We start from the raw sequence: 13,621 nt of genomic DNA on the forward strand, positions 1-13,621 counted from the left end.
TGTAATTAACAGAGACTCCTTCCAAGAGACAGAGGATGTGACAAGGGGCAGAAGAAACCACCCTGGCCATTTCTCTCAGGGAACTTTCCTCCACTGTGAGAAACAGAGGAAGTGCGCAGTCTCCTTTTTATGAAGTTAATGGACAGAAATTTAAGATCGAAACGACAATACATCATTTGCCGTGTGTTAAGCACCGTGTGCTGAGAGCCTTACACACATTATTTCATCTCCACCTTGCTTGAACTTTCAAGATTAACTACAGTGAGAATCCTCTCCACTCAGTGAGGGAAGGGAAGCACAAGAGACTTTACCTTATGTCATAGATACTTTTCCTGTTTGTTGTGATAAAATGCCCTGACAAAAGCAATCCACAAAAGTTTATTTCAGCTCAGAGTTCTAGTACGGTCCATCATGACAAAGTTGAGGCAGAAGGAGAGTGAGGGAACTGACTAGGCTGAGTACCAGGCAAGACACAGTAATCAATGTGTTCAGTAAATTTTCTCCTTTTCCATACAGTTCAAGACCCAAGCCTAGGGAGTGGTGCCACCCACAGTGGGTGGGTCTTCCCACCTCAGTTACTCTAAACAAGATAATCCCCACAGGCATGCCCAGGAGCTAGTCTCCCGGGGTGAGTCTAGATCCTTTGAAGTTGACAGCTGAGATTAATAATCACCTTGCTTGCTTCAGAGTTCCAAGATTCACCTCAGAATGCCTTCCTTAGTTCAACTGTAGTTGCTCTCATCTGTGCTGGGTTGACCCTCTCTTAGATTCTTGGCCATGTCAAGAGTCATCTGTGGTTGTCACAGCTTGAAGGAGGGATGCTGCTCTTGACCTCTGGTGCGTAGAGCCCAGAGATGATGCTAAGCCCTCTCCCTATCCCCAGACAAACCTCTACTGTAAAGGATTATTCAGACCATGGTGTCAGCAATACTGCTGTCGATATACTCCTGTCTAATCCTTTAACGGATGAGTCAGTGGGTAAGGATGCTTGCTGTGCACACGTGAGGATTTGAATCCAATTCCCCAGCACTCATTAAGGAGCTGAGTGTGGCTGAGTGTGCACGCCTGTAACCCACGTGCTTTGGAGGAATAGAGACAGGAGGATCACTGCGGCTTCATGGTCGCCAGTCTAGCTCCAGGTTCACTGATACACCCGTCACGGGGGAATGAGGCAGTCTCCTTCTGGTCTCTGCACAAATATGTGCACTATATATGTACACACACAAGAAATTCTGGTTTGTCTGCTTAGCTGGACTATGGTGATAGCTTGCTGCCCCACTGAAACTCTATGTCCGTTCACAGAGTTCTGTAGACAAACCAACCAAATGTGAGTTCTGTAGACAAACCAACCAAATGTGAGTCAGTGAGATGTAAGCGTGTAGTTGCACATTGTGGGTGGCCCGGCTATCAAAGAAGGGACGGCCAGTGCGAAAGTTAGTAAGTGGGAACGTGACTGCCTTGGTAAGGGACAACAGGAGCCTCAGCTGTGCTTAGGAGACAATCCCCAGGAGAAGAAGCAATATCCCCAAAGCAACAAGCCCATGTATGCTACTAAGCAATGTGTGAACTAATGACCTCTGTCTTGTGCCTCTCTCCCCATCCACTTCCCCTGCTCCTTCCCTCCTCCCTGCCTGCCCTTATCCTTCTGGCTCTCTAGTGTTTGGTCACAACATGAAGAGCAGCAATGACTTCATCGGGAGGATTGTCATCGGCCAGTATTCCTCCGGCCCCTCTGAATCCAACCACTGGAGGCGGATGCTAAACACCCACCGCACGGCCGTGGAACAGTGGCACAGCCTCAGGTCCCGGGCTGAGTGTGACCGCGTGTCCCCTGCCTCCCTGGAAGTGACATGATTGCCATGGGGAAGACAGCCTTTGTTTGTTAAAAAAGAGAGAGAAAAAAAAAATGTGTCACATAAATATTCAACCCACACCTACATATACTTCCACACATGTGCACGTGCATACATAACGCCCTCTCAGCACTGAGAGCAAGCTGATGGCTGATCATGAAATAGCCCCCCTCTTTGAGGGAGGCTTGTGAAGTTTCCAGAAACTCCATTCACGCGTAAATCGCAAGCTGAGTGGGCTCTACTGTGAGACTTATTGGCAGTGCCTGCTCTTGTCCATACCCTGTCCCGAAATGTCCTTTCAACCTCCGGCCAGAGAAAGGAGGTCTTCCTGAAAAGAGCCTGATTCAGTGTAATAAGAGTTTGGCTGGTATGTCTGGAACTTGGTCCCCACTTCACAAACACATTTGCCAGGAAACTTCTGAATAGGCCACTGTTTCCTGGGGTCTCCGCACCTGATCCCTTTTTCCAAAGGTGTAAGTATTTTTGTTTTCTCCTTAGTAAATGTGATAAATAGATTTAGACTCTTTGAAGAGACCAGGGGTGACAAAAGACAGTAACTCCATGTCTGGAGCCAGGCTCGCCTGCTTTGTCCTTGCGTTAGCTTATTCCTGGGATTCCCTGTGGGTATGTGTGTGTATGTTTGTGTGTGCCCTCACAGCTGAGCACACGTGTGCCTACTCACCCTGTTAGACAGTAAGGTGGTGACTAGAGCCACCATCCTCACGGCTTCCTTATCCCTGCCCTTTATCCGGTGCGAGTTCACCCCATGTCCTCCCATCCCTCAAAGACCCCACCTCGGGTAGCGATACTTCGAGTGTGTCCCTTCGATAGGGTGATGATAGAGCAAAGGTTATATTTCCTGACAGAATCACGGTGGTTATGACCCATCAGGGGTCTGGCACATGACTGAAAATGGTGCCACATCCTTCACCGTGACCTCTGCCCTCGATCAGATTCCAATGATCCTCTGTGTTTGTGTGTGCACCTCAGTCATGTCTCGTGCGCTAAGGCTTTAGTGTAGTTAGAATAGATTCTCCCCTCATGGGATGCTTCTGTATCTTTCTCCACAGCGTATCGTCCTCTGTGATGGGGAATTATTTGTTGAAATTAAAGACTATTTATTTGTGCCATGCATTGGAGTTATCTGTTTTGTTCAGGACATAGAAGATGGGAGGAGGTTTGACTGCTAGTTCATAATGAGGCCATCAGGCCAGAGCCAAGAGGTGGCTCAGTGAACTACTTGCTGGTGGATCCCCAGCACCCACACATAAAGACAGGCCCAACAAAGAGTAACTGTAATCCTAGTATGGAGTATGACTCGTTTGTGTGCGTATGTGTGTGTGTTGTGTGACAAGACTTGGGAAGATGCAACACACATGTCTAACTCACCCCAGAAAAGAAGTCCACAACAGACTAAAGTACAGATCCCATCCCGAAGTCCAGCTTGGAGAAGCAGCGAGTTTTATTGGGGTTACTGACAGGAGCAAGAACAGCTCAAATTACAGCTGCATCACCAAAGCCCACCCCAGCATGGGTGACAGCTCACACAAGCTGGCAACTTGGAGCACACTGCACAGCCTTCAGGCAGCTGCGCTGGCTTCTGCTTCTTCCAGACAGCTGGTCTGTCTCAGAGTCTTCTTTGCACTTTGGTGTCTGAGAGATCCTCAGCTCTCTTTTTTGTTTGCTCTTCAGAGTGAGGGGCCTAGGGAATCTGGTCTCTTTCAGGGACAAACTTCCCAGCAGGATGGGATGTTTCAGTCTGGGAGGAAGCTACTGCACGTGTGTGTGTGTGTGTGTGTGTGTGTGTGTGTAAAACCAAGTGAATCTGTGGAGCTAACTGGCTAGCCAGTCTAGTCAATCAGTGAATTCTTAATCCAGTGAGAGACTACTTCAAAATATAATATAGAAGTGATAAGTACGATATTCACTGTTGACCTCTGACCTCCATATACCTACATACTAACGTACACACAGAAACACCTACGTCGCACACACACACTCCCAACTACTCAAAGCAGCGATGTCTATCTTGGTAACAGATTTTTATTTGGTAAAATTCTAGCTCGGATCCTGCAGAGATGGCTTAGCTCGGCTCACTGTACCTAGGACCTAAACTGGAATACTTAAGGGCTAGGGCATGGAACCCTCTAAAGACTGTTTCTTCCTGTGATTGGTGCTTGGTGCTGGCTGACAGCTGAGTGTAGTTGGAGACTACTCGTTCGTTTCACATAGAAACTGTATTAATTACATCACTGCTTGGCCAATCAGCTTAAGCATATTGATAGCTAGCTCTTATATCTTAAATAACACATTTGTGTTATTTTACATTTTGCCACAAGGATCATGGTTTCATGGTACCAGCGCGCAGGCATCTTTCTCCTCCGGTGGCTACACGATGTCTCTCTGACTCTGCCTGCTCACTATATCTTTTTCAGCCTGGCTATATTCTATTAAGCCACTGGCTGAAAGCAGCTTTTTTATTAACCAATGGCAATAAAATATATTCATAGCATACAGAGGGGAATCAGTTGAGGACTTGTTCCCCATCCTTGGAGGCCTTGGCACAGGCTGCCTCCATGAGGGGCTGGCTTGGGCTTCCTCACAGCATGGTAGCGGATGTGACAGTTTGAATATGAAATGTTTCCAAAGTGTTGGATGCTTGATCCCAAGCTAATGGCACCACACACTTCTGCCACTGTAGCATTCTACCCAAGTGCCGAGCCAAGTCATCAGATAGGATCCTCTGAAACCATGAGATAAAATAAGTCGTTCCTCCCCTAAGACACTTGTCAGAGTATTTTAACACAACAATGGGAAAAATAACATTACAGAGGGAGAACAGAAATGATTTTCTATGACTTCTGAGGACAGGGCATGAGAAGGACATGTTTGCTGGGTGGTGGTGGTGCACAACACTCAGGAAACAAAGGCAGGCAGATCTCTGAGTTCAAGGCCAACCTGTTCTAAAAGAGCGAGTTCCAGGACAGGTAAGACTACACAGGAAAACCCCATCTCAAAAAAGCAAAAACAAAAAACACGGTTTCCATTTCTGACCTCCCCCCCCCATGCTTTTCTTTTTGAACTTCTATATCATGTGCTTCCCACATTGCTCCAACAGTCGAGGAGCAGAGAGCATGAATGCACGCTAGCGCCCTGCTAGCTTTCTCCATTTCTCCATTTTATGCAGTCTGGGACCTAAGCCCAGGGGATGGTGCCACTCCCTGTGGGCATAACTCCTCTCCTCAGTGAACCTAATCAAGGTAATCTATCCTTGACATGCCCTATCCCGGGAGACTATAGATCTCAAACAGCCGACAACCCAGGCTGACCATTGTGCCTTGGTTCGAATAATTGCAAACATGCTCTGCTTAAGGGGGGGAACATGGGGGAATAGCAATAAAGAAGAAGCAGTTAGAGTGTATGGAAAGCTTTTAGGGTGTGTGGTGTGCAGTGCAGCCATCTTTGGAAAACACAGCCCACACAGTGGGGCAGTCAGACTGCACAAGGCCATATTGAACCTCATTGGTACGGGGTGTGGTCCAGGGAAGAAGAATGAATGAAACAAACGTACCAATTAGAGAACCAAGAGGCGAAGCCACCTGAAAAGGAAATGGTGTTTATGTTAGACGCCTTCGGTTGTCAGTGACAGAAGTTACAGCTTTAGACATAGCTGGCTGTGGGGGCTTGAGTGAGCTCCGTCTGGCTTTATTTCTCACTTCATCTCTTGGATAGCCTCGCCCCTGCTTAATAAACATCTTGGTGACTACCGATAGTCCCTAACTCACCCTCTGTATTAAACCCATGGCCCTGTACACACCAGGCAACAACTTGTGTTCTATATACCTATCCTAAGTTTTGACTTCCTGCTTTCACAAGGGTGAACTAACACCTCCTTCTGTCCTCCCAACGGCAGGAAACTTCTGTTGGTATCCACCTATGGTACTAAAAACTACTACTTACTGCCTGCTGCTCACCGTGATAAATCCAGGTGCTATTTGGTCCTCACAGCAACCTTTTGAAATAGGATCTGTTACGATCCCTCTGCCTTTTTTTAGATGTGGAAACAACACTCTGAACATCAAGTTGCTCATAATGCCACACAGCAATATGGAGTGTGTGCACTGTGCACCTGATTTAGCCAGAATACTATAGTCAGGTCTTCTCCATAGAACTGCCCATTTATCCCAGACCAGAGTCATGGCTTAGCTTTTCATCAGCCATGCCGTGCTCAGGCTTGGCCTAGGTAAATACTACACACGCACACACATACACACACACACACATACACACATACACACACACACACACACAAATCTTGCCTCTCTTGGCCACAAAATGTATTTGTCTGTTTCTCTTCTGTTTCTGTGATGAAACACCCTATGTAAGGGAGAAGAGTTGGTTTTTTGTTTGGTTTGGGGTTTTCTTGTTTGTTTGGGGTTTGTTTGGGGTTTTCTGTCATGTAGTTAAGGAACGGCTGTGATGGAAGGCAGCGGGAGCTTGAGGGGGTTAATTATGTCACATCCACAGGTAAAAAGCTGAGGGCGGTGCACACGCGCCAGTGCTCAGCTCACTCTCTACACAGTGCAAGACGTCCTACCCAGGGAATGGTCCAGGCCACACTTAAGAAGGGTTTCCCACATCAGTGTAATCTAGATCATACCCCACAGGTGTGCCCAAAAGGCCATCTTCCGGGTGATTCTAGATTCTGTCAAGTTGACAACTAAACACCACTACAGGGATGGTGGAATCTGTGACGGGTGTTGTTGGTGTCGCTGTTCCTGACATTCTATAGAAGTCACAGGACTGTGGCAGGAAGGCTGGGTTGGCGGAGTTCTCAGGAGAGAAAAGTAGAGGTGATGATGTTTTCCTTTTCTACAAAACACTTTCCTTCCTGGGGCTGAACAGAAGAGAACAAAAGCAAAAAAGACAAGCATGAGAGACAAGTGGATAACGGACATATCGGCCAGAGATACAATAGACATAGATCAGGCTTGTGGGCTCTAGAACCAAAGAAACCATAGCCCAAATCCTGGACCCACAGTCAGAAACCAGGCAACTCCTCCAAGCTTCTGTCTTCCTGCTGGCTTAGTTAGGGTCACGCAACAACAGATTCACAGAGGCAACTTGGAAGTAAATGGCTTACTGGGGAAACAATCCAAGAAACAGAAGTTGAAGAAGGATAAAGGGCAGATAAAGGCTGCCTGGATTAACAGTAGGGACACCAGGAGCTCAGAATCATTATTATGGCAGACTTAAGTACTGAGCCTTCTCCCTCAGGCTTGTTCCTGAGAGTGTTTAGTGTTTGATACTCCGGGACTGTGCTGTGCTGGTAGGGTAAGCTCCTCTAGCAGCAGAGAAACTCCTGGGCAGTGAGAGGCACATGTGAGCTTGATGGGGGGTGAGCTGTGGACATGCACAGCCTGACACACTGTAGCCTCTGAGGAGCTCAGCTGGACTGCGGACAGGAGATAAAGGCAAGGGGGCTAAAAGTATGAAGTACCAGGAACCTCCCCACAGGACCCTACAGTGATGACAATGCTGTTGTCAAAATTGAATGAATCACTGGTGATGCTGGAAGGCCAGGCAAGGGGCACTTACCAGATAAGACTAACAATGGCCCAGGTTTGAACCAGATGTGGCCAGGTGGTGGTGGCACACACTCTTAATCTCAGCACTTGGGAAGCAGAAATAGGCAAATCTTTGTGAGTTCGAGGCCAGCCTGGTCTATAAGAGCTAGGACAGGTTCCAAAGCTACAGAGAAACCCTGTCTCAAAAGGAAAAAGAAGAAGAAGAAGAAGAAGAAGAAGAAGAAGGAGGAGGAGGAGGAGGAGGAGGAGGAGGAGGAGGAGGAGGAGGAACAAAGGACAAGAAGAACAAGAACAAGAATGAAAGAACCAGATGTGGTGGTACCCATCTATAATTCTACAATTCCAAGACTCTAATGATAATCTTCTGGGAGCTCCCAGGCCATCTAGCCTGGAGTACAAAGTACAGTGGCAGAAACAAGAGAGACCCTGCCTCAGAAAACAAGGTAGAGGGAGGGAACCAACTCCCCAGAAGCTGCCCAGCTTCCACATGAGTGTGGTATCACACATGCACCTTCACTCCAATGCGTAAAGTAAGTAATTAAGTATAATGTTCTTCTCAATTTACATTTGTGTCATAGTAACCATTCTATTGCTGTGAAGTGACATCACAGTCAAGGCAACTATCATAAAAGAAAGCATTTAATTGAGGATTTGCTTACATCTCAAAGGCTTAGCCCATTATCATGGCAGGAAGCATGGCAGCAAGGAGCAGTAGCTGAGAACTATATCCTGATCCTTAGGTAAAGAGAGAGACTCTGGGCTTGGCAAAGGCTTTTGAAGCTTCAAAGCCCACCCAGGGAGACACACTTCCTCCACCAAGGCCACAACTCTTAATCCTTCTAATCCTTTCAAATAGCACCAACTGCCTGGTGACTAAGCTTTCAAATATATGAGCTAATGGAGGTCAACCTGATTCAAAAGCACAACAATCTGTATTAGATGCACACATATTTCTTTTCTCATTATCATTCCCCATATGATGCTATGCGACAACTGTAATGGTAGCATGGCCAGAGCACCAGGTATCGTAAGCAGTTGAAGATGATGCAATCTTCAGAGGGCCTGCCCCATGTAACATGGTAGGGTTAAAGTTAGGTTAGTTCTATGTAAACACTGCACCACTTTATGGGAGACACTTGAGTATCTGTTGTTTGCAGTATCTCTGGGTGTCTTTGAACCAGCCCCCCTCAGACATCTGTAATCCAGAGTAGGTATGGGCCAGCTGCCCCACTGATCTGTTTTGTCTGACAATCAGTGACAACCCCAAGGGATAGATGTAAGGACACGCTGGAATCGGCAAAGTTCTCACTTGAGTCTTGGCACAGCACTCAGTGGCTATTATTACCTGGCGTGCATCAGACAGCTTTTGCTGGGCACGAGGAGGAACATTGGCAGCTCAGATCAGAGCCATCCACATCGCCAGGAATAGAGTCTGTCAGGAGACAGAGAAATGTGTTGAAAGGTGAAAGGAGGACTGAGTTTCTATAGAAACCGAAGCCCAAGGTGCCCTGCTTTGGACTACCCATTGTTTTAATTAGCAACCTCCTCCTCCTCAGGTAGGAGGTGGGAAAGAGATGCCTGGACCACTTCACCACTCAGTGTGGTGTGGAGACCCAAGTTAAAGGAATAAAGGAGGGTGGGGAGCAGCAGCGGGGAGTTTTAAAGATGCTAATACTTTCCCAGGGCCCTGGAATATCCTCATCTCTTGGAAGAGAAGGCATTCCCTTCTTCCTCCTCAGCTGCAGCTCTGAGCTCAGATCAACTCCAGAACATCTTGGGATTTCAACTGCACCCCCAGATTTGACACAAACTACTGACCTCTGCCCTGCCTGTACTGAAAGAATAGTCCCATCTAAGACACCAAGACCAGGCTTCCATTTGAGACACTGGCAGTTTTCTTCTAACAAACCAAGAACTGCAAGAAAGAAGTATCCCTTTGCTTTCTGGGTATCCTGTTGTCCACGTCCAGTGAGATAACTGCCCTTCATTAGGAATATTGTGGGATAATGCTCTCTTGTACACTGCAAAGATTTGTCACTCATATTAGTTTAATAAAACGCTGATTGGCCAGTAGCCAGGCAAGATGTATAGGTGGGGCGACCAGACTAAGAGAATTCTGGGAAAAGGAAAGGCAGAGACACAGTCACCAGCCAGACACAGAGGAAGCAAGATGAGATGCCTTACTGAGAAAAGGTACCAAGCTACATGGCTAAACATAGATAAGAATTATAGGTTAGTTTAAGTTGTAAGAGGTAGTTAGTAATAAGCCTGAAAAATAGGCCAACCAGTTTATAACTAATATAAACCTCTGTGTGTTTATTTGGGACTGAATGACTGTGGGACCAGGTGGGACAGAAACTTCCATCTGCAATTATGTCCAGACAGTCCAAGCAGAAATGACTCCAGAGGGGCTGGTAGTTTACACCTAGAAGAAAATGTTGGAATGCAATGCCTTCAAGGTTCAAACCTTCAGAGAGTGTGTTAGTGTTTTATCACTGGAACAAAGTACCTAAAGCAGGGAAAGTATGAAAGACCAAATTGGGTCATGGTTTTGACATCTGTCAAGGGCAGTGGATGGAAGCACACCTTGGTGAGAGTGTGGTAACCTGGAAGCAGAGGCAGAGGGCAGGTGCTGGCTTGCTGATCTCATAATTCTTATGAGTTCACATATGAATGGCCTTAACCTCATCCAAGGATGATGTCCCCAGTGTCCTCCTATTAGGACCAACCTCTTAAAGCTCAAGCACTTCCCAATACCGCCACTCTGATTCATCATAGGGACCTTTGGGAGACATTCAAGCCATATCCAGACCACACCAGCTCCTTTCATTCCCAACTTTAGGTCATCTTATCCAGGATTATTTAAGGTTCCAGATTGTGGGTACTTCTCATGTGCCAATAATTTTCTAAGCACTTGTTTGAGAAGTATCAGCTTGCTCACATTTTGTAGTCAAGAAAGCAGAGGCTTAGAAAGATGTACTAATTGGTATCTAATCACTCAGCAGCAAGTCGAGAGCATGAAAACATCTATCTTGTAGTTCACAAAAATGTATTAGCATCGACTCCTCTTTTATAATGGTTGGGGACAGAAATTTTTAACGATTAAATAAGCAATCTTTTTAAATGTCTGTTTGACTGTGTATACATGTGTGTGTGCACGTTTCTCTATGAACAAACAGAGACAGAAATAGGACACCAGGTGTCATCCTCCATAACTCTCTCCACCTATCCCTTTGAGATAGGGTCTCCTGAAACTGAAGCTCCTTGTTCCTTGGTCAAACTGGAAACCAGGAAGCCCCATAAAACTTTCTGTCGCTGTCTCCCTTGAAGCTGCAGCTACCAGAATATTCAAGATGTCCAGCATGTTACCTGGGTGCTGGGGTCCAAATTCTCCTCCTCATGATTTCATATCAAATGCTCTTAACCTCTGAATCATCTGTCCAGCCTCATAAATAACATTTTAAAAGCTAAAAAAAAAATGAGAGAGACATACAGTAAATAGGTAGATTGATAGATAGGTAGATGATAAATGGTAGATGTTTTACACAGATCTTAACTGACTTGTTCAGCCTCCAATAAATACATGTATAAAGGAGGGAGGACAGAGTATCAGTCAGTAAAAGTCATTTTAAGAAACTATAAAATATATACATACAGGGGGCTGGAGAGATGGCTCAGTGGTTAGGAGCATTGCTTGCTCTTCCAAAGGTCCTGAGTTCAATTCCCAGCAACCACATGGTGGCTCACAACCATCTGTAATGAGGTCTGGTGCCCTCTTCTGGCCTGCAGACATACACACAGACAGAATATTGTATGCATAATAAATGAATAAAATATTTTTAAAAAGAAATATATATACATACATACATATACACAGAATACTATGAAGAGATCTTTATAATCTCCAACTGACAGAAAACATAATACTTGTGAAAAGAAATCATTCACTTTTTTGTTTTTGTCTGTAAACTTGAGACTTAGATCAGAAGTTGGCCTAACCCATTACCTGTCTTTATAAATAAAGCTTTATTGAAACACTTTCAGGACTATTCCTGAGTCTCTGTTAGAGCTGAACAGTGATAGATTAGCAAAGCCTACAAAGTCTAAAAATGTACTTTCTCTACAGAAAAATTCTGTAGCCCTGTCTAGAGCACTATTCTGTAAGCTTTAGTGAGCACACAAGCCACTGGGAAACAGCAAACTAAGAGCAATTTCTGACTCAGTAGCTCCTGGCATGGCCTGAAACTCTGCAATTCTGATACACTTCCACAGGCCACACCTGTAACTGAGCAACGGACACACTCAGAAAGGGGACGGGACTGATAGACAACAACACTCAGTCACCACATTACAGGACAGACGGCTATAGGAGCAGATTCAGCAAAGTCTATCTGTCTAAAATGTTCTATTATCTATCTATCTATCTATCATCTATCATCTATCGATCTATCTATCTATCTGTCATCTATAAGCTAGCTACCTACCATCCATCCTTCTTCCACAAGAATTTCCAGAGACCTCTTTTGGACTATTCACCAGCTCCCATCTAGAAATTCATACTCAGAAGGACATTGCTATGATTGGAATGTTTGTCCCCACCAAAATTCATGTTGAATTTTATCATTGTGACGTGTTTTGGTCTCATAAAGTGTAGATTAAGGTGTATATCTCAGGAGTTTGTCTCCTCTTCTGCCCCCTTCTTTCTCACCTCCTTTTCCTTCTCTTCCTCCCTTCCACCTGTGATGCTGCAGCAAGAAGATGCAGATACGTCAATGTTGAATTTCACAACCTTGAAACTGAAAACAAAGCATCTCTTTTCATTGTAAATTATCCAGTGTCAAGTATTTTGCTATAGCATCAAACACGGATTGAGGCAGATGTGTTTGGGTTCCTGGTATCCCCAAATAACAGAACAGCAGAGGCCTCTCTGTTTCTACTCACAGATAGCAGCACTGAAGGGAAAATGTCTACTTTATCTTTTTATGTCCCTTCACTAATGTCAGCTTAGGGGTGTTTAGAGCAGAGAGACTAGTATAGCAAGTCGTGGTAGTTACCTTTGCTCATTGCTGTGGCAAAACACCCGATACAGACACTCAAGCAAGGAAAGGTTTGTTTGGGCTCACAGTTTTGAGGGTATAGTCCATGATACCAAGGAACACATCGGGGAGAGAACAGCACCAGCTGGGAGAGAAGGTAGGTGGGACAACCAGTCATATCAAATCCACAGACAGGAAGCAAAGAGACATAAATACTGACTCCATTCTGGCTTCCTCCTCTTCTCTTCTTTTTAGTCTGGCATTCCAGTCCGTCAAATGGCATACCGACATTCAGGATGGGTCATTTTTCTTCAGGTAAATTTCTCTGGAAAGGCATAAACACACTCAGAAATGTGTCTTTTAAGTGGTTCCAAATCCAGTCAAGTCAATGATGCAGACTGATATTCATTCACACATTAACATTTTTTGTTGTTGTTGTTGTTGTTTGAGATTAGGTTTCTCTGTAGCTTTGGAGCCTGAACTAGAACTTGCACAGTAAACCAGGCTGGCCTTGAACTCATACAGATCCATCTACCTCTACCTCCCAAGTGCTGGGATTAAAGGCCTGCACCACCACTGCCCGGTCCACACTAACATTTATATTCACAGTAATGTCAGCACTCTTAATAAGCATGCACTAAATGTTCACCAGTTCTGAATAAATATGCATGCTTTGGCAGTTACCCTAATACAATGGTCGTGAGACAACTGGTATACCCCAGACTTGCTGTAAGCTGGAGTTGGGCCTGAGTTGAGCCTGAGTGCTGAGTCATGCCTTGGCAGACTTCAGTGCTCATTCCAGTGGGGCAAAGCATGCTGTGTGGGTGAGAGCTAAGTTGTTCCTCACAAGCTTAGCAGTGGGGGTTCCAGAGGGAAAATGAGTGACTAGGAAACCAAGTTGACATATTCCCATCTTACTCACGAATGCCAGTTACGTGAAGTGTCAGAGAATCCTGCAGCGCACTTTGGGGGAGGATAAGGGGCATACAAAATGGAGAGGGTGCAGCTGGTGCCAGGGTAAGTCTCTCATGAGATCCAGCTCAATAATAGCAGCATCTTCTCCAGGCCAGCATCCATGCTAAACAGAATAAACACCTGGCTGTGGTGGCACGTACCTGTCATCCCTGCTCTGGGGAGCCTGACA

At 45.6% G+C, this 13,621-nt stretch overlaps 1 protein-coding gene across 2 annotated transcripts in view; it reads left to right on the plus strand.

The window, feature by feature from the left end:
- Syt17 (synaptotagmin 17) overlaps positions 1-2,983 on the plus strand; it is a 67,835-nt gene extending 64,852 nt beyond the window's left edge. For both annotated transcript variants that reach the window (XM_050143371.1, XM_050143370.1), the window contains one exon: positions 1,658-2,983. In XM_050143371.1, coding sequence (XP_049999328.1) covers positions 1,658-1,854 — 197 coding nt within the window. In that variant the 3' untranslated portion in view covers positions 1,855-2,983. The remainder of the gene's footprint in view (positions 1-1,657) is intronic.
- The last annotated feature ends 10,638 nt before the right edge of the window (positions 2,984-13,621 follow it).

This window comes from Alexandromys fortis, unplaced genomic scaffold, assembly GCF_014885135.2.
Source record: "Alexandromys fortis isolate MF-2015 unplaced genomic scaffold, M_Fortis_MF-2015_v1.1 scaffold_45, whole genome shotgun sequence".
Taxonomy (NCBI): Eukaryota; Metazoa; Chordata; class Mammalia; order Rodentia; family Cricetidae; genus Alexandromys; species Alexandromys fortis.